General features: G+C 37.9%; 1 protein-coding gene across 1 annotated transcript in view; it reads left to right on the top strand.

Annotated features, from left to right (window-relative positions):
- LOC105226371 (alpha-2B adrenergic receptor) overlaps window positions 1-20,327 on the top strand; it is a 217,067-nt gene extending 196,740 nt beyond the window's left edge. Inside the window, exons 4-5 of the mRNA XM_049450583.1 lie at window positions 11,654-11,812; window positions 17,147-20,327. Coding sequence (XP_049306540.1) covers window positions 11,654-11,812; window positions 17,147-18,298 — 1,311 coding nt within the window. The 3' untranslated portion in view covers window positions 18,299-20,327. The remainder of the gene's footprint in view (window positions 1-11,653; window positions 11,813-17,146) is intronic.
- The last annotated feature ends 1,032 nt before the right edge of the window (window positions 20,328-21,359 follow it).

Genomic DNA, 21,359 nt, shown 5'->3' with positions numbered 1-21,359 from the left:
AGCTAGAATATTATATAATCGTTTGAATCAACAAAACCTAAAAAGTTCTAAATTGTTATATTCACGAAATAATCGATAAAGTTAGGTAAGTAGGTAAAGTGGCAGTCTGACGACCCATATAGACTTTAAAAGGCGCATTGAGTAACCTTCTTCTTCTTTACTGGCGTAGACACCGCTTACGCGATTATAGCCGAGTCAACAACAGCGCGCCAGTCGTTTCTTCTCTTCGCTACGTGGCGCCAATTGGATATTCCAAGCGAGGCCAGGTCCTTCTCCACTTGGTCCTTCCAACGGAGTGGAGGTCTTCCTCTTCCTCTGCTTCCCGCGGCGGGTACTGCGTCGAATACTTTCAGAGCTGGAGTGTTTTCATCCATCCGGACAACATGACCTAGCCAGCGTAGCCGCTGTCTTTTAATTCGCTGAACTATGTCAATGTCGTCGTATATCTCGTACAGCTCATCGTTCCATCGAATGCGATATTCGCCGTGGCCAACGCGCAAAGGACCATAAATCTTTCGCAGAACTTTTCTCTCGAAAACTCGCAACGTCGACTCATCGGTTGTTGTCATCGTCCAAGCCTCTGCACCATATAGCAGGACGGGAATTATGAGCGTCTTATAGAGTTTGGTTTTTGTTCGTCGAGAGAGGACTTTACTTTTCAATTGCCTACTCAGTCCGAAGTAGCACCTGTTGGCAAGAGTAATCCTGCGTTGGATTTCAAGGCTGACATTGTTGGTGGTGTTAACGCTGGTTCCTAAATAGACGAAATTATCTACAACTTCAAAGTTATGACTGTCAACAGTGACGTAGGTGCCAAGTCGCGAGTGCGACGACTGTTTGTTTGTTGACAGGAGATATTTTGTCTGGCCCTCGTTCACTGCCAGACCCATTTGTGTTGCTTCCTTGTTCAGTCTGGAGAAAGCAGAACTAACGGCGCGGGTGTTGAGGCCAATGATATCAATATCATCGCCATACGCCAGCAGCTGTACACTCTTATAAAAGATTGTACCTGCTCGATTAAGTTCTGCAGCTCAAAATATTTTCTTCAGCGGTAGATTGAAGAAGTCGCACGATAGGGAGTCGCCTTGTCTGAAACCTCGTTTGGTATCGAACGGCTCGGAGAGGTCCTTCCCGATTCTGACGGAGCTTTTGGTGTTGCTCAACGTCAGCTTACATAGCCGTATTAGTTTTGCGGGGATACCAAATTCAGACATCGCGGCATAAAGACAGCTCCTTTTCGTGCTGTCGAAAGCAGCTTTGAAATCGACGAATAGGTGGTGAGTGTCGATTCTCCTTTCACGGGTCTTTTCCAAGATTTGGCGCATGGTGAATATCTGGTCGGTTGTTGATTTACCAGGTCTGAAGCCACACTGATAAGGTCCAATCAGTTTGTTGACGGTGGGCTTTAATCTTTCACACAATACGCTCGATAGAACCTTATATGCAATGTTGAGGAGGCTAATCCCACGGTAGTTGGCGCAGATTGTGGGGTCTCCTTTTTTATGGATTGGGCATAGCACACTTAAATTCCAATCGTTGGGCATGCTTTCATCCGACCATATTTTACAAAGAAGCTGATGCATGCTCCTTATCAGTTCTTCGCCGCCGTGTTTGAATAGCTCGGCCGGCAATCCGTCGGCTCCTGCCGCTTTGTTGTTTTTCAGGCGGGCAATTGCTATTTGAACTTCTTCCTGGTCGGGCAATGGAACGCCTGCTCCATCGTTATCGATTGGGGAATCGGGTTCGTCTTCTCCTGGCGTTGTGTGTTCACTGCCATTCAGCAGGCTGGAGAAGTGTTCCCTCCATAATTTAAGTATGCTCTGGGCATCGGTAACTAGATCACCTTTGGGGGTTCTACAAGAGTATGCTCCGGTCTTGAAACCTTCTGTAAGCCGCCGCATTTTTTCATAGAATTTTCGAGCATTACCCCTGTCGGCCAGCTTATCAAGCTGTTTGTACTCACGCATTTCGGCCTCTTTCTTCTTCTGTCTGCAAATGCGTCTCGCTTCCCTCTTCAACTCTCGGTATCTGTCCCATCCCGCACGTGTTGTGGTCGATCGTAACGTTGCGAGGTAGGCAGCCTGTTTTCTCTCCGCTGCGACACGGCACTCCTCGTCGTACCAGCTGTTCTTTTGCACTTTCCGAAAACCAATGGTTTCGATTGCAGCTGTACGTAAGGAGTTTGAAATGCCGTCCCACAGTTCCCTTATACCGAGTTGTTGACGAGTGCTCTCAGAGAGCAGGAGTGCAAGCCGAGTAGAAAATCTTTCGGCTGTCTGTTGTGATTGCAGCTTCTCGACGTCGAACCTTCCTTGTGTTTGTTGGCGTTTTTTGCTGCACAGAGGCGGGTGCGAATTTTGGCTGCAACAATATAGTGGTCCGAGTCGATGTTAGGACCTCGGAGCGCACGTGCATCTAAAACACTGGAGACGTGTCTTCCGTCTATCACAACATGATCGATCTGGTTGGTGGTTTTTCGATCCGGAGACAGCCAGGTAGCTTGATGAATCTTCTTATGCTGGAATCTAGTACTACAGATAACCATATTTCGGGCCCCGGCGAAGTCGATCAGCCTCAACCCATTTGGGGATGTTTCCTCGTGGAGGCTGAATTTACCGACCGTAGTGCCAAAGATACCTTCTTTGCCCACCCTGGCGTTGAAGTCGCCAAGCACGATTTTAACATCGTGGCGGGGGCATCTCTCATAAGTGCGCTCCAAGCACTCATAAAAAGCATCTTTGGTCACATCGTCCTTCTCTTCCGTCGGGGCGTGGGCGCAAATCAGCGATATGTTGAAGAACCTCGCTTTGATGCGGATTGTGGCTAGACGTTCATTCTCCGGAGTGAATGATAGTACTCGGCGACGGAGTCTCTCTCCCACCACGAATCCAACACCAAACTTGCGCTCCTTTATATGGCCACTGTAGTAAATGTCACAAGGACCTACTCGTCTCTGTCCTTGTCCCGTCCATCGCATTTCTTGGATGGCGGTGATGTCAGCCTTTATCTTTACGAGGACATCTACCAGCTGGGCAGCGGCACCTTCCCAATTAAGGGACCGGACATTCCAGGTGCATGCCCTCAAATCATAGTCCTTATTTCGTTTGCCGTGGTCGTCATCAAAAGGGGGGTCTCTCGTCCGAGGCTGTTTTTTTTCTTTTCATTTGGGAGTGTTTTTTACGTGGCGGGTCCCAAACCCAGCGCACAACCCTATGCAGGGGATTTTTCGCCTTCTCACTTTAGCTCGCCTTCAAACGGATGTTCTTAGGCTACCCAGAGGATACTTGGTCAAAGACCGGAAGTCGTGAGCTGCTTGAGTCATATGTAAAAGAATCGTTTCTGGCCACTCCCAAGTGAATGGCGATCAGAGAACTTTCCTCACTTGCGTGAACTTCTACACATGACTCCATCCTCCAGTGTGTAACCACTGGAACTTAAATTCTCTCATTCTATTATATTTTCTCTGAGTCACTCTGTGCTTCGAAAGAAGTTCATCAGCACAAAAAGTTTTAACTGTGCTACCTCTGAAATATCGTCAAGAAACTCTCATCCGATAGTTGCGATTATTTTAATTTGTGAAGCTGTGTATTCACTTAAAAGATCATTAATAGTCTTCTCTTGTTTTACCTTCTGAAAGCTTCTACTATGGTTGTTATATGGAATTCCTATATTTAACAGTACTCCTACTAGTATTCTTATATCTACAATAAATATATATGCATATATAGTATACATACATTACCTCCTATCCGGAATCTAATCGTATATAGTGCCCGTTCTGGCAAGTTCAGTTGCTTTAGAGTTCCCAAGAGAACTATTGTGGAATCCATTGCAAGTGTATCGTCCAATGTTAGATCCAATAAGAGATCAAGACCTTATTTCAACATCTTTGATGAAACCCTAAGGAATGTCAGTCATTTCAATACCCTTTGGCGCTATGTACTTGTATATATGTATTGTATAAATTTCTTCATATAATATTCCTTGTAGGGAGCAGATTCCTTGTCAGAACAAGATGGGTTTCTTTGATTGCTGTAATCTCCGCCTGAAAGACATTGTCGTGGTCTTGTAATCAGAATGTGATTCTGTTATCCAATTTTGTCCATTTACTAATTTCGAATTATCTCTATAGATGGGACGCTGGGATACGTCACTGTCCACTTCGCTCCTTTCCCACTCTTTTCTGGAAAGGAAGGCAGTATTGGCGATATAATTCAAGTTCCGTTCCCTCGACAGTCGGATCTACATAACCAGAAAGGACCCCTATTTGATATTGAATTTCGAATAGTATTGAATGGAAATAGGAACTTACTAAGTACTGATTAGGATGTCTCTTATTACTGTGTAATTAAAAAAATAGTTCATCGGTGGATCTCAACATCTGTTATTGATTATTTGAACTTTCAATTAGTTCTTTCCTTTATACTCACTTTCAAATAAATTTATATTAATAAACCGAAAATTAATAAATAATATATTGAAAATTTACAATTTCACACAAAATCCTTTAAAAATTATTCTAATAAAACTTTGGCTGTGAAAAAGTTGCCAAAAACTTCTAATCTCTATGGCAGCTCATTGAACTGTCAGACATATTAGCAGAAAATTGCCAAAAAGATTTTGCAAATTTCACAATTCTAATTAACTTGCATTTTGAATGTAATTAATACTAAATAGATTGGCTACAATTCGGCAAAGGACAGACACAGTCTACACAGACAGTGACTTTGTAGAAATGTGCATATTCTTCCTTTTTTCAGAGCGTTAAAATATTAATGAAAATATGAAATTTAACTCAATAATATATGTAGGTGTACGCAAACATCTACACATACACATATACACACATTTCGTGAAACACACATACGCACACATTTTACTTTCAACAATTTACATAGAAAACATTTGGTGCTTATTTGCATGCGAAACTGCTTTGGGTCCACTGCCTGGTTCCAGTCCCAGTGCGCCTGCTAATGGTAATTAAAATTTCAACCAACCAAATATACATATAAACAAACTTTTGCTATGCTTACAAACACTTGTATACAAAGTAGCTCAAATATAATACAATAGCAGCCGTTTATAGCACAGAGCTGGCACTTTGCAACTGCTAAATTTCAACTTCGATAGGGTTTAACCCTTTGTAACAACTACCCGAAAATGCGCAGCCGTACACTGACTCCCACACACACATACCTACATACACCTACGCACATGTATGAATGAGCCAGCAAGAATTTGCAAATTCCGAAATTAGAAAATTGTAAAGTTTCCATCGTCGAATGCGTGCATCGAATATTCCAAACAACCCAAATCTTCTACAACAACTTTGCTGGAAGCAAAAGTCATATTAAGTAGCCAGATACACCACTCACACACCACTGCATGCATATGCTAACTAAAACCGGTTTTGAGGCAGTGCAGTTAGCTTTGTGTGCGGCGGTCTTCGGCCCTGTTCTCAACTCGGTTTTAATTAAATGCAGATTACGCAATTCTAAGCAAGATGTTTATTTCTTTTCATAGGCGAGTAATTGTTTCATTTAAATTCAGATGAAGCTGCTCTCAGCCTCTAAAAGCAATTGGTCTAATGCTAATATGTGCATACACACATTGGGGTACTTGCTTTCTAAATTTCATCAGCACATTTTCAATTAGGTTTTCCTTTTTCAAAAGATGTGCAGATTATTTTAGTAGAAAAGTATAAAGGAGTTAACAGAACACAGTGTACTGATATTTAGTATATTTTTTTAGGCTTGATACATTTGATCTGATTTCCGCTTCACCAAATTTATAAATTTATAAATAATTCGCGCTGCAGATCTGAATAGAGAAGGTATTATCTTCTACAAGATTACAACTGCTGACAAACGCCGGTGATATCGATATCATGGGCCTTAGCAAACACGCCGTTAGTTCTGCTTTATCCAGGTTGGACAAAAAGTGAAGAAAATGGGTCTGATAGTGAACGACGGCAAGATGAAATATCTAATGTCATCAAACAAATAGTCGGCGCTTTCGCGACTTGGCTCCCACGTCACTGTTGACTGTCATAACTTGTAGATAAGTTCGTCTATCTTGTAACCAGCATTAAACCCAACAATAACATTAGCCTACAAATCCAACGCTGAACGCACTGCTGCCAATAGGTGCTACTTTGGACTGAAGTAGGCAATTGGGAAATAAAGCTCTCTATCAACGAACAAAAACCAAATTCTATAAGTTGCTCAGTACCCCCGTCCACCTATAAGGTGCATAGGCATGGACGATGACAACATCTGAGAAGTCAGAGTTACGAGTTTTCACGGTAAAGGTTTATACTTAGTCTTGCTCGACACGTCTCAGAATATCAAGCCGATATTGAAGGGCTAAACGATTTCTCGTAAAGCCGATTTATGTCAAAAAACTTTTCGAATATCATTAAGGAACAGTGCAAGCAATAAAACAGTCCTAGTAGTTAGCAATCCACGATTTATGAACCGAAATTTGCCTTTTCAATGGCGAATAAAAACAAAAACGACCACTGAACAGTTTGGACACTAATTCAAATGCGAACCTCTCATTTAAAGAGTGCACTAGTTAAGTTTCACACTTCTCAGTTCAAATTGTTGTTAAGGAAGTTTTTGAACTGTAAGTAGCTTTCAACGTAACCGGTGGTTGATCGATGGTATATATTGCGTTTTCGGCCTTGATTAGTGGCACAATTCCGGCTTTTTCGACGGATGTTCTCACGCAAACTCCTCGATACGGTCAAATGGAAGTCCTTATTGACCGACTGTCCCTCCGAAACAATTTCATAATGCACCAAACCACGAATATCGAAAAAAAACAATGACCATCACCTTAATTTTTGAGCGGCTTTGGAGTGGTTTTTTTGGTTTCGACTCGTTTTTTCCCCTACATTTCGATGATTGTTGACTTGTTGACATGTCAAAGTTATAAACAGGCAAAGTTATACATCAGCAGTTATAATGATCTCCATGAATGTAGAATCGAAACCCGCACGATCAAGCAAGTCCACAGGAACCTGTTTACGGTAATATTGTCGAAAAAAATTCTGCTTTATCGGGACGAGTCGAGTAATAACGCGTTTTGTACCCAAATTATCCACCAAACTCATTCAAACGGACTCGAGAGAGATGTCGAGCCCTCTTGTCACCTCCCTAACACTTGCGTGACAATTTTCCAGCACCAAATCCTTCACTTTTTTAATATTTTCATTAGTTTATCGGGCGAAGATCGTCCAGAACGAAGAATGCTTCAACGATCTCTCGACCGTCGTTGAAGGTTGTGCAGAGTGGTGCATAAAAGCTTGTGTGTTTTGAAAAAACCGAATCACCGTAAGACTTTTTTCAATATTATTCATTGAAAAAATCGCAATAAATCTACTAAGAGTAATCATAAATACACTTGACTTCATTGACTGTGATTTGTCAATAGAATGAAATATATTTTGCTTAGAAAACACTCTGCAAATTTCTTCCATAAAAAGCTGAAGTTAATTACGACAAATGTTTCGGCATATGCATTCTTTCAATTTATTTGCAAACACGAAGCCATAAATCAGCAAGCTCATAAATATCTTAACGCCTAGAGCAATTTTTCTCAAGGTACAGTCTCATATATTAAGATTTAATACAAATTTACTAGAGAATATTAAAAGGAGCTTGCATTTCAAATTTATTTATTTCGTTTCTGGCGTAGTTTTCTAACGCCAAACAATAAACCACTTTGAGAGCATCAATTTTAATATGCTAAACGTACCTTATTTCACAAATGTCATTTAAATATTTATTTATAACATAGGTAAATGGAAAACAGTTTCTGAAGAATTGCAGGGTAGTAGCGTACATTTAAGATTTTCGGCCAGAACGTGCTTGTGCCATTTATCAAAAACCAACAACAGCAAAGTACGAAATCATAAATATAAATTATAGTTAAAAACATATTGTGCATTCAGACGCTTGTGTGTTTGGGGTTTTGTGTGTTCTCGGACTAACAACTAGTATACAAGTACTCTACTATTTTGGAGAAAGCACTAAGTTGTTGAAAGTTTGTACAGTTTTAATAGTAACTATTTTTTTACCAATAAATCATTTCCAGTGCTAAATCCATTAAAATTATTACACTTCAGTTTGTAATAAAAATAAATTAAATAAACAAATAATTTTGCATTTTATAAACAGACAGGGTAACGTTCTTTGCTGCGTGGCGTGCATCTGTTAAGGTATAAGTCTGGTAATTTGGGTTAAAAAATCTAAATTTTTTTTTTACTTATTTTGAAAGTACAATGTCTTGAAAATATACTGTGAAAACTTCAGACAGAAATTCGAAATATTTCGGGAGTTATAATGAGTTTCCTAGAGCGCCTCAGAGTCCTCTCTCTCGGAGTTGTTGAGCTTTAAATGCGTTTTTCTCAAATCAGGCAAAATTAAAATAAAAACCTAAGGTTGTCCAAAAATTGGAAAAAGTGTTGATAAAGAATGTAAGCTAAGAGAAACAGGCACCACACGGATTACGTCAGTAGCAGCCGTACTATTCGCAGCATGTGGGGAAAAGCGTAGAGGTGTCCAGTGGCGTGATAATGGTAATCTAAAACAAGTAAGGAAGAGCTAAGTTCGGGTGTCACCGAACATTTCATACTCTCGCATGATAAAGTGATAATCGAGATTTCATTATCCGTCATTTACATATTTTTTTTATTTTGCTGTAAAATTAATTAGAATTAAATTCTGAGAGATTTACCGATATTTTCGGTGAAAAATTAGGTTAGGTTAGGTTAGGCACTGAGTTCTTCGTGTTCGATATAAGGGACCTTGGAAGCTATATATTTGTGTAAGGTTTTATTCCGCTATCATCATTGGTTCCTAATGTATATATTATGCAGAGAAGGCATCAGATGAAATTCAAAATTGCGTTATATTGGAAGAAGGCGTGCTTGTGAACCGATTTCACCCATATTTCGTACATGTCATCAGGATGTTCAGAAAATATTATACACCGAATTTTATTGAAATCGATCTAGTAGTTCCTGAGATATGGTTTTTGGTCCATAAGTGGGCGACGCCACGCCCATTTTCAATTTTTAAAAAAAGCTTGAGTGCAGCTTTCCTTCTGCCATTTCTTTCGTAAAATTTTGTGTTTCTGACGTTTTTTGTTAGTCGGTTAACTCACTTTTAGTGATTTTCAGCATAACCTTTGCATGGGAGGTGGGCGTGGTTATTATCCGATTTCTTTGATTTTTGAACTGTATATGGAAATGCCTGAAGGAAACGATTCTATAGAGTTTGGTTGACATAGCTATAGTAGTTTTCTAGATATGTACAAAAAACTGTTTTAGGGGCGGGGCCACGCTCACTTTTCCAAAAAAATTCCGTCCAAATATGCCCCTCCCTAATGCAATACTTTGTGCAAAATTTCAATTTAATATCTTTATTTATGGCTTAGTTATGACACTTTATAGGTTTTCGGTTTCCGCCATTTTGTGGGCGTGGCAGTGGGCCGATTTTGCCCATCTTCGAACTTAACCTTCTTATGGAGCCAAGAAATACGTGTACCAAGTTTCATCATGATATCTCAATTTTTACTTAAGTTACAGCTTGCACGGGCGGACAGACGGACGGACGGACAGACAGACATCCGGATTTCAACTCTGCTCGTCACCCTGATCACTTTGGTATATATAACCCTATATCTGACTCTTTTAGTTTTAGGACTTACAAACAACTGTTTATGTGCACAAAACTATAATACTCTCTTTAGCAACTTTGTTGCGAGAGTATAAAAAAATTATAGTAAATGGAGCTTTCTTGCAGCAGAAAAGATACGTTTTAACAGAAAATGTTGAGTCCATCACAACAACCAAAGGGGTCATTGATCTTTAGTGATTTTTAACAGTACCGTTATATACTATATATACATTCTATTTCATTGTCCAATCTCTACAAGACACAGCCGAAACCGGCATTAACCATATAAACAAATAATTGTGAAAGACTCAAGCGCTTTGTTAGATATTATATTAGGATCTATTATAAGAAAGTTTTTGGTAACACAACGGCGTTCTAAGCTGTCCAATTAAGACCTGTATTAAGATCAACATCCGAACGTCGTGTAAATTGCGGTATTTTCGCTAGTTTGGCGCTGAAAGCCCGTAGTTCTAGTTTTATTCGTCGCATCGGGTCATGATATACCTTTTGGAAAGCTCATTTCACGCGCTAACACGTGTTTTGATTGATTGTCGTTTCTTTTATGTCGTTCGTGAGTTATAGCGTCGCAAACATGGAGCAAAATAAAGAGAAAATACGGCATATTTGACAGTACTAATACGATAAAGGCAAAAATGCATCTCAAGCCGCCAATAAAAATTTGTGGAGTTTATGGTCCCGATACAGAGTCCATTTCCCACCGCACAGCGATGGTTTCAACAAAAATAACAAAAATAAAATAAAAATAAATAAAATTCAATGAAAATATCGCAAGACTTTTTTGACAATATAATGATATTCATTATTCTTATAAAGTTGTTACCGAATACTCGTGTAACTTACAATATGTGAATTGTCTCCATAAAATTAGATTAAAATATTTTATCGAGCATTCTTTAGATTAATTAAAGTACACAAGAACTTTAACTTTATTATTTATTTAAATACGCTAAATATGTGATATATTTTAACGCATTGTTACATTACCAATTCAAGTCAAGCAGTCAATTCCACTGCCTTAAGTATGTTTTTATATATTATATAATTTGATAAACCGAAACACTCAATAAAATATATACATACACCTGCACATCCAGCCGCATAACGACACATGTAAAATCATAAACACAGCATTCGTTTTGCTTTAGACAATTTTTATTTTTTTAATTTTTCAAAAGCACCCACATTTAACAAAATTATGTTATTTATCTGCCGCTAGGTGCCCCAAATATTATATTACACCAAATGGATATTGCTCGCTTTAGTGTGGTTTTTTGCCGCGTTTGCTTTCCGGAATCGCGATTTATAGACACAAACGCATTTCCAATTCCGACCCGTCTCCATCAAGCTGTCAGCGCTGCTGGTGCCACGTGTCGTATAAGTGACTTTTATTTCTTTTCACAGCCAAACAAATGTTTGTGTATGTGTTATACAATACTCAATACATGAAATGAGTGCTTGGGTATTTTTGTGTTTTTATTTTACGATCTAATCTCCTAAAATGCAAAGTGCTTCGCTCTTCTTACAATTTTGGAATATGAAATAGTCCATCACTCTCATCCGTATGGGAAGCGTTTTGGTGATTAAAAATGTCTAAATGCGCTTTTTAGTGCCTGTAAATGAAAGCTATAGTTGTAATTAACGCCAAATATAAATCTTTAAAATAGTAGTAAATAACAACAACAACAATACTAATATTATTGATGTTTGAAAATCAAATACAGGGTCCTCTTAAAGCACTTAAAATCGAAATGAAAATAGTTTTGACTAATAATTTAAATTAAAAATGTCTATATATTGATTAGTTAATATGTAGTTAGTGTCAGCAAAATTTGGTTTTCTAAGTAAAGAAGTTTTCTTTTCTTGAAATATTATCGGCTCTTATTAATTAGACTAAATCTTATCAAATTCCGAAAATTTATATTCCTTTCTCATCCTTATATTTCTAGCTGAGCGAAGACATCGGCTACGTGTTATACTCCGCATTGGGTTCTTTCTACTTGCCCAGCTGCATTATGGTTTTTGTCTATATACGAATTTATTATGCCGCTAAAGCGAGAGCGAGACGCGGCATCAAAAAGCATCCGCGTAAAACGAACAACGAACAGGTGAGTCTTCCTGAAAAATTGTTTTACATTCACTGCAAAACAAATTTTGATTCTGAGTAGAAATATACCCTTAACTTTAATTGATACGCAAATTTAAAAAAAAATTTTTTACTAAGAAAAAAAAATAAATAATGTATATGTAATAATTAAACCAACATTTTCTATTTAATTAATTTTTTCTTTTTATTAAAAAAAAAAAATTTGAAATAATTTACTTTCGCATTCTGTGGGTGCTGTCAGTTTGTTCGATATTTATGGTGATAAATAAAAACTAAACTACTGTATGACCTTTTTAATAGGCAAGAGCAACTGGCATAAAATAGCTTTCCGGAGAGAAGTACTATATTTTTCAGTCCTCTCTGTGAATGAACTACTTTCAGCTCCAAGTAAATTTTTTATAAGTGTCTCTCCTCCATCTATTTATTTAAAAGTTTTCTTATTATCATCTATATGAGAGATATAATTTTGGCGAGATATGGTCCTCTTTTTGATATTTTATGCTACACCCGAACTAAACACCTCCTTACTTGTTTTTCTATAAAATCGCGTTTGCGGGAAATGCTCTGCAATCGTTCTGAACAACATTGACTAAGAGAATATGGGTCTGTAAGCGGTTTAAAGCCAACAATTTCGTAGATGAAGTTTAATTTTAAGACATTACACAAATTTCTTCATCACTTTATGAGAATTCCAAATGAATATTGATCGGCCAGATCGGACAGTCATATTACCTATCTACCATACAACTTTATTTTCCGGTTGCCTGCCTTCAACTAAAAGGCTAAGAGCTCGTAATCTTGCGGAAATTCTAATATTCTATATATTTTAACGTGGTTTTGGAAATTAATAATGCAGCTTGACTTGTTAATCCATTCATATATTGGGCATTTAACGGCATAGATATTCGGCTGTCCCATTGATTTGACTGGTTGGCCAGGTTTCACATGCGATTTTTTGCGTTTATAGTTATCGAAATATATCCATTCTTTATTTGCAGTCACAATCCAAAACAAAGATGAATTCTTGTAGCATTATCTTAAACGTTCAGTGGTTTCAAATCATGCGACAACCAATTTCCTTGATTCGACTACGTATAATAGAACACAACGAGTGATATTTGAGGATACTCTTTCAGATTCAATTAATGTATTCTTCATCCCGATTCTGTTCTTGTTATTTATTAACGATATTCTGTCAAAGAATTCTCAAACATTTTACAATATAACAAAGATGCAAAGCTTATTTAATCATATACTTCAATTGAGAAAAGGAATCTGTTGCAAACTGACTTAAACATTTTGCGTGCTTGGTGTGATAGAGATGATTTGCCATTGAATCTCAAAACTTATAATAGAATGTTATCATTATGTAATAAAAGACAATTTACTTGAGCAAGTTCTTAATTTTGTTGATTTGGAAGTTACTATGGACCTTAAGCTAATTTGAGTCTTCACATTGACACCGTAGTCTTGAGAGAAAAAACTAAAACCCTTTTTACAACTTTGATTGGACCTAATATGTTTTCGGATTTATTATTTTCATACTTCAACTTATTCCTTTCCATTAGAGCCATTATTCTATCAGTGTAAAACTTTTCTTATTTCTCGGCGAAAAACCGCGACCAGTAATTTTCATAGGCTTCTCTTGAAGCCATCTATGGTGGATGCGTCAAAACTTCCCAGTTTTTGCTGAGTCATCAAAGATATGTGTGTTCTGATGGAATACGAAGTCCTTTCTGAATAATGTAGAATCAATCGTTCGACCAGGCTGGAACAGCTCATAGTGGATGATTCCTTTCCAATCCCACCAAACACTCAGCATAACCTTTCGACACGTTAATCCTAGCCTTGCGACCATTTGTTGAGCTTCAACACGCTTGAAACATAATCTTTTTCGCACATTATTGTCGTATTTAATCCAATTTTCGTCTCCTTTTGCCATTCGTTTCAGAAATGGTTCGATTTCATTTCGTTTCAGCAAAGAATCGCAGATATTAATTCCCCATTGAATTTTTCATGTGGCACCCAAACATCGAGCTTCTTTTCCATTTTAACATAAAATGGTTCAAAACTACCAATGTTATGGCATAGGTAGTACAGTATATGCTTTCTAAAAATAATGAGATAGGTTTTTACAGGTATCAGTAATCAGGTTCAGTAATCCATTAACTTTAATGCTCAGCTGTATGAATATCATACTAATTCTGTACTTTTTGCCAAAACATAAGAAACAACAAGACTAGCAACCATTAAAAAGTATAATAAAGTTGCCAAAGTTGACAACTACATTACTTCAAAGCCTAGCTCATTTGTGATCGATTTATAATCAACTGGATTTTCTTAAAATATCGTCCGTTATTTGCTTACAACAAACCGGTAATTACTCTTTTTAAAATATCTCACATACAAATAGCTCAACACATTAGTTGAAATCCAGTTATAAAACAACTTAACTAAACGATTGATCTTGACTGATTATCGCAATTAACAATCTCCATCAAATGAGTTATTATTATCATTTGCAACTAAACGGCTAATTTATTACGCTCATCTGACCCTCGAAGCAGCTTAAGAACAGCTTACAGCAGTAAATGCTCTGGCAATGAGATTACAAGTAGCGAGTACTTACTTTAGCTGCATTAAGTGCCGTTTTTTCGTTAAAGCGATTGGATAATTTGCCAAAATCGAGTTAAAGTCAAAATGGCAATTTCGATTGGAAAACGGTAACGAATTCGCATTTAAAAAGCGGTAATTAGCAATCGAGTACTTCAGGCAGCGCACTAAAGCAGCGAAAGGATAGATGAGAACCAACAAAAAAAAGTTAAGAATAAATGAGGACAAATAACAAATGAGTTTAATGGAGTCGCATTTCTCATAGCAACACGTGAAGCAATCGGAAAGAGGGCATGACGAGCAGTTGGGTGACAAAGAACCCACACGCACGTCGACTATAGTCCGATGTGGGCGACAAACTCTACTCACTCCGACGAACTGTATTATTATTATTTTTGTTTTTGTTCTGCTTCTTTTTGTCAGCGGCGTATATGAGTAATGAAAAATGACGTACGTGCCACTTTGGCGCACTCATTCATACTCGGATAACGCTGACAGATGAGCCACCAAACGCTGTAATATGTCAATTACAGTAACAACCATATAAACATGCTGAATACAAATTTGTTAAAAATCGACTACTCAAAAAAACGGACCGAAGCAGAAAAACGGCAAATATTGTAATCGAAAATTTTCCAATTCGCTGCATTTCTGCTGTTTGCCAACGTTTGGTGTTGCTTCATTATTATTATTTGGATTTTTTTTTATTTTTTTATATTTTAATGTACTCACATGCATGCTCGTATTACTCGTATTACCAATGCCGTCAGGCGCCTCGGCTTCGCTTAACCGTTATTGGAATAATCGCTGTGCGGATTATTAATGAATTTACAAGACGAATCATATAATCAGCGTAGTATCTGCTTTCAATTTGTGAGCTGCTATGGGGCTGTGTATTCCAGGATCGATGCGATGTAAATTCGTTACACAGAGGCGCAGAGAGAGAATATTACTTGTTTTTTAAGCGAAATAATTTTAGAGGATTCAGCATTTCTCTACTCGCTTCTGCTTTTCTCAAAAAAGTGCTATGGAAGAGCAACAACAGAGTATATGATAAAAAAAAAGAATTTATCCACTAAGAATGGATCATAACAGTGTTCTACATTCGTCAGAAAACATGTTGGCGCAGGTTTGCGCCGGAAGTGCTGCATGTTTGTTTGAGCATCTGGTATAGACGGTTCGGCTCGAAACTCTTCAACGCTTGACGAAACAAAGACAGCTATCAACACATTAAATTTAATCTGCTGCACTGCAATTGCCTCTGATTAGTATCATATAGCCATTCATAAGGCTTTATTTTGTTACAAAGTTGCCTATTGACTGCTATACTCACACCACTCAAAATATTTTGTGAAAACGTTTGCTATCTTACGAGTACCAATGAGGCTATAATCAGTCTGAAGTGGTTTAACTACAAAACTGAAAGTAATTTATATGTACATGGTCGCACCCACCTAGATTTGTCTAGCTATTTTCGTTCTATTTTCTATGGTAGGTAAGCTAGCTCGTATACATTTCAGCCGAGAGGCTCAATTTTCGACCATTATTTGCAACAATAACGCATCGAATGTTATCTTCAAAGCCGCCAATGGTCTCAAACGTAGATAAGCGACTTCATATAACTCCACAAGAAATAGCCTTTCGGAGATAAATCCTACGATCTTGGGAATAACGTCTCAGGTCCACAATCCGAGATAATTCATTCTCCAAAAGTTTTCTTCATTAAATTGAATGTGATCAGTCATTAATCATGTATAAATATGTAGCGTTATCCAATGGCTTTTATGAGCTCGCAAATCAAGATCCCTTCGCAAAATCTGCCATATAATGGATAGTCACAGCTCCAATTCGTACACACGATCTAATTACCGACTCTGCTGTGTGATTATGTCGACCGAATATTGGGCATAAAGCGCGATGCGTCGCAAAAACCGAAATATTATTTTACTAATAAATACCAAATGCATGATTTTCAACCCTCTTTTGCTCCGTCTATGCCAATATTTGCAAAAATGTCTTTGCATAGATAGCAAGCAAAGAGTAGTGGTAATGAGAAAAGTCACACTCATGGCATAAATGCTCAACAAATTGAAATATGAAAACAAAACATGGAATTATAAAAGAAATAAGAAAGCATGAATCCATATTTGTATAACATGTGACGAATAAACAGTTCACTTAAGTATGCAATGCACGCGTGTTCTTTCGCTCCCTGTGAATCCGAATACCTAACTATACTCATGAGTTTTCGTTGAGATTAGCAGAAGTTCGTGTGAAGTTGTGCGTTTGCGGTGATTATTGAAATGTTATTTCTCTCGAGACCACACGATGGCATACATATATGTATATATGTACATATACAGAATATTTGCTTGACAAATATGGTATTGAATAGATATTTGTTGATTTTAGATGATTGGCAACGCTGACATGTGGCGAGCAGGTACTTTTTTTAGGGATGCTAGACACGCTCCAGCTAGATAATCATTATTTGTACTAGATTATAATAATAAACACTCATTTCTAAAAAAAAAAAAATGGAGTGAGCCATTTATGTTTCTCTGTATCTACAGTTTATCGTTTTTAGCCACGGCCGCACATTCGAAAACATATCCGAACAATACCAGTTTTGATAAAATCATTATAGGTTTATAAACTACGAAACTTTATTGAAGTTTAACACTCCTATCAATATTTTTTTTGACGCTTCCTCTCCTTGCAGGTAACGAGTTTCACCACCATCGGCAAGAAGGGCACCATACCGATGCCATCGTCGAGCGCCATGAGCGCTTTACAAATGAATCAACAGCGTCAGATAGCCACCATCGAAACACCACCGAACAGCGCCGCGCTGCCAATGCAAATACCCACTGTGACGTGCGATCTCGCGTCCGACATCTCCACCTCCGAGGCCGCCGACATGGAGCCGCATCCACTTGTCTATCCCAATGGGAATTCGAATGTACCGTCCCCGCTCACTATGCTCACGCCCGGCTCGCCCAACTGCACGCTCACCGCGACGGATAAGGAGACACTTAAGGTCAGCACAATAGCGACGGGACGCGGTGCGCTCAATGTGCCTGTACCGCCGTCAATGGCTGCCGCAGCAGCGACAGCTAACTCGAACACACCGAACAACAATAACAATGATAGTGTTACGCCCATAGACATTGAGGGCATGACAAGTGGGACAACGACGGCGACAACAGCGGCAACGGGCAACACAACTGTTGGCGGCGCGACGTTAACCACACCGAATGCTAGCGGTGGCCTCACAGCTGGCGCTTCACCGAATGAACTGCGCGTCTCGCCCATCGCTGCGCGATGCCGTGCGCTTTCGGTGGGCATCGACACCGACATGGTTAGCGAATTCGATCCATCCAGCTCGGATTCGGGTGTCGTGAGCAGATGTGCGGTGGTGAAACCGTTAAAGTTTCGACTCTGCCAACCGATATTCGGACGCAAGACGGCGAATCAAGCGCGTCGTAATGAGGCAAAAGCAACAGCGACGGCCGTAGCGACAGCGAAAACGCTGAAACCCTGCGAAGTAGCGAAAGCCGAACTCGAACCGGCCATACCGAAGTTGCAAAAACCACGCGACCCCGAAAAGGAGAAACGACGCATCGCGCGGAAAAAAGAGAAACGCGCCACACTCATATTGGGTTTAATTATGGGCAGTTTCATTGCCTGTTGGCTGCCATTCTTCTTTCTCTACATACTGGTGCCGGTCTGCGGCAGCTACTGCAACATACCGGACTTTGCGTTTGCGGTCGCATTTTGGCTCGGCTACATGAACTCCGCCTTGAATCCGGCCATTTACACGATCTTCAATAAGGACTTTAGGCGCGCCTTTCGTCGCATACTATTCAAGTGATGTTTGGCCTATGTGTGCTGTTATCGGTGCGTTCATGCGAGCATTGAGAAGGCCACCGAACGTGCCATGGGCAGCACACCCATTGGTTATGGCATGTACCATTACCGGCGATAGATTTGGTTATTTGCTTTTGTGCGCTAAACTACTACAACAAAACAAAACAATAATAAATACAGCAACAACACCAACAAATGCCATCTAATCAGTTAAGCTGCATTCATGCGCTGTTTGCGCATATGTTAAGGTAAACAAATAACGGTTCAGTTTTATTTTTTTTTTTTTGTGTTGTGGCAAGTGCACGCGTACTGCGCTTGCTCTGCGGCAGCGTAGCGTTGTCATTTCAAATGCCTTGGTATTTTCCTATCGTGTTTCGGTTTTAGTGCTTCAATAACATCGCTTTAGTGCTCTCCGTTATTGCCTTGGTGTTTGTGTATGCCGCTGTGTGTACGCATGTATAAAAATGTTATTGCTTATAGTTATATGTAGTAGTGAAAATCGATGAGAATATAAAATTAATGCTCATTTTAAAGCAATGAATGGCTGTGAATCCATTGGGAAATTCATATTGCTTTTAAATTAAGTGTGTTATTTGTTTTTCAACTAATTTGAATATAGAATAATGAAAAAATTATTTAGAAAGTATAAAGTGTTCCAAAGAAATTGGCATTTGAAATGACGACGTTAAGCTGAAGTTGCCGGATTTAACCAAAGCTCGAAAAAAATTTATTGCAACAGGGTACCCAGATTGCTAAATTGAATATTTATTATGTATTTATTTTAATACATATTTTTTTAATATTTATATTTATAGTTCTTATTATGATTTTTAACATGTTTCTCTTTCTTAAAAATAGACGCATATTATTTGAAAAAAAAAACGACAGCCAATGTCACTTTAGTCTTAAATAAATCTTCTCAACAGCAATTACATTATTTATTTAATAGTATATAGTTGTCTAATTTAATATTATAATTTACATTTTAACCATTATGAGCGTTCTGAAATCCATTTTAGAAGCAGTTTGATGCTCAGTTATTTAGATAAATATCGCGTACGTAATTTCAATATTTGCTTATGAGTTCATAATGCCCATATTTAGTACTAAAAAATTAATTAAAATTTTTTTAACGAAAATATCTGGATAACTTATTTATTTCATGGAAATGAGCTTATTCTTAGTTTTTTTAGACATTTAAGGTTGAGCCAGCTTACAGCTCGAGTTGAAACTTGACGCTCCTCTCAAATATTGTCCAGCTTGTTTCTCAGTCGCCTCCAAACTGAAGAACAAAACATGAGTTTTTATTAGCAAAATTATTATTTTTCAGTTTGAAACAACAAAACTGTATTTCTTGTATTGAAAATCATTTTTAAATATCTCTCCAGTCTCTCACATAGTTCATGAATGTTGTCACATACCAACCTTAGAATTATAAATTAAAGATATTATTCCGGCTAAAATAGCACGGTTTCTACAATGTCATTAATACAGAAATATGGGCTGTACTATATACTTACTATATAATATTAATCTTTTTGAAATATAATATATGTCAACTGAGATACTGTTTTCTAATTTACGAACACCTCGAAGTCTCTAATAGGCTCGTAAGTTTGGCAATATCTTAAATAAATGACTTCAAAAATCAAGAATATTGCTTAATTATAATTTGCAGTTTGCTTGAGTCCACTGTCTGATTTATCATAGTTCGAAACCTGCATTCACAATAAGATCCAAGTATAAATACGAATTCTTGAATTAACAATAGTTTATATTTGATTTAATATTTTATTTTTTTTTTTCATTTTAAAACTTAGCAAATCTTTTTGGTCTTCGACGGATGGAGTTTTATTGAACAAAATGCGCAGAAACATTTCTTTAACCTGAAATTTCAATTAGAATTCTCCATATAGTATTTTAACATGTATTTAATTACTTAGCCAATATTTTCGCACTAAAATCTGCATCGGTTCAAAAAATTTCACGGATTTTTTACATCAATTCAGCCCGAATACTTTCTTATTTCATTTGACAAAATTTTCTTCTCAGTGTTCTTTTAGATTTTAGAACAGGTAATAGAAACTGGTATCCAGATCTGGAGAAAATGGTGGATGTGGAAGTAATTCGTGATTCCAATTCATGGTTTTTCGCCATCGTTTTCACTGACCTGTGACATTTACTTTGTACATTGTCTTGTTGAAACAGCACTTTCTTTTCCTTCAAGTGCGGTGGCTTTTCAGGTATTTCGTTTTTCAAACGGCTCAATGTAACAATGGCTGTTGACTGTTCCTTCGTTTCCAATGTAGTCAATCAAAATTATTCCATACGCTTCCCAAAATACAGACGCCATGAGCTTGCCAGCTTGTGTTTTTTACACGCTTTAGAGCGAGCTCATCGGGTGCATTCCACTCAGACGACTATCAGTTGAACTTCAAGTTAAGGGGATGGAGCCATATTTCATCCATTGTCAGATATCGACCCAAAATCCTGGGTTTATTATGATTGAATATCTGCAAATACTTCTCCGGATCATCAACTCGTCGTAGTTTTTAGACAAAAGTGAGCACGTGCGGCACCCTCTTTGCACATTCCCAAATTTTCGTAAATGATATGATGTATGTACTGCTATTTCTTTCAGTTTAAGTTTTAAAAATATCCTTGAGAGTTTTTGGATATTTCCTTTTGTAACCAGTCTAATTTAGACGTCCTCTGCATTCCTCCGTATTCAGTGGTCATTTCAGCATTTAATTTAGCATATCAATCCTTGGTGGTTGATTTTTTTAGGCCAGTGTCCGGAAATTATCACAATCATTAAGCCAAGTTTTGGCTTCAACTGTATTTCCAAAAAGAAATATTTATTGTCACTCGTTTTCCTATCCGTGTTTTTCACAATAACAAAATATGCTTCACTTAAAATAGTATAACTCAAAAACTATAGATCCGACAGCAGTCAAATTCAAATATGCACTTTCCTAAGGTTAGGGTTAACTAAAACTGTAGTGCCATTTTCATCTGAATCAAATGTCACATCCACGTCCACGATGGCCATCCACATCAACTGC

The sequence above is a fragment of the Bactrocera dorsalis genome, chromosome 2 (genome assembly GCF_023373825.1).
Source record: "Bactrocera dorsalis isolate Fly_Bdor chromosome 2, ASM2337382v1, whole genome shotgun sequence".
Lineage (NCBI taxonomy): Eukaryota > Metazoa > Arthropoda > Insecta > Diptera > Tephritidae > Bactrocera > Bactrocera dorsalis.
Note: the sequence above shows the minus strand (reverse complement) of the source record. Positions and strands in the feature narration are given on the sequence as shown.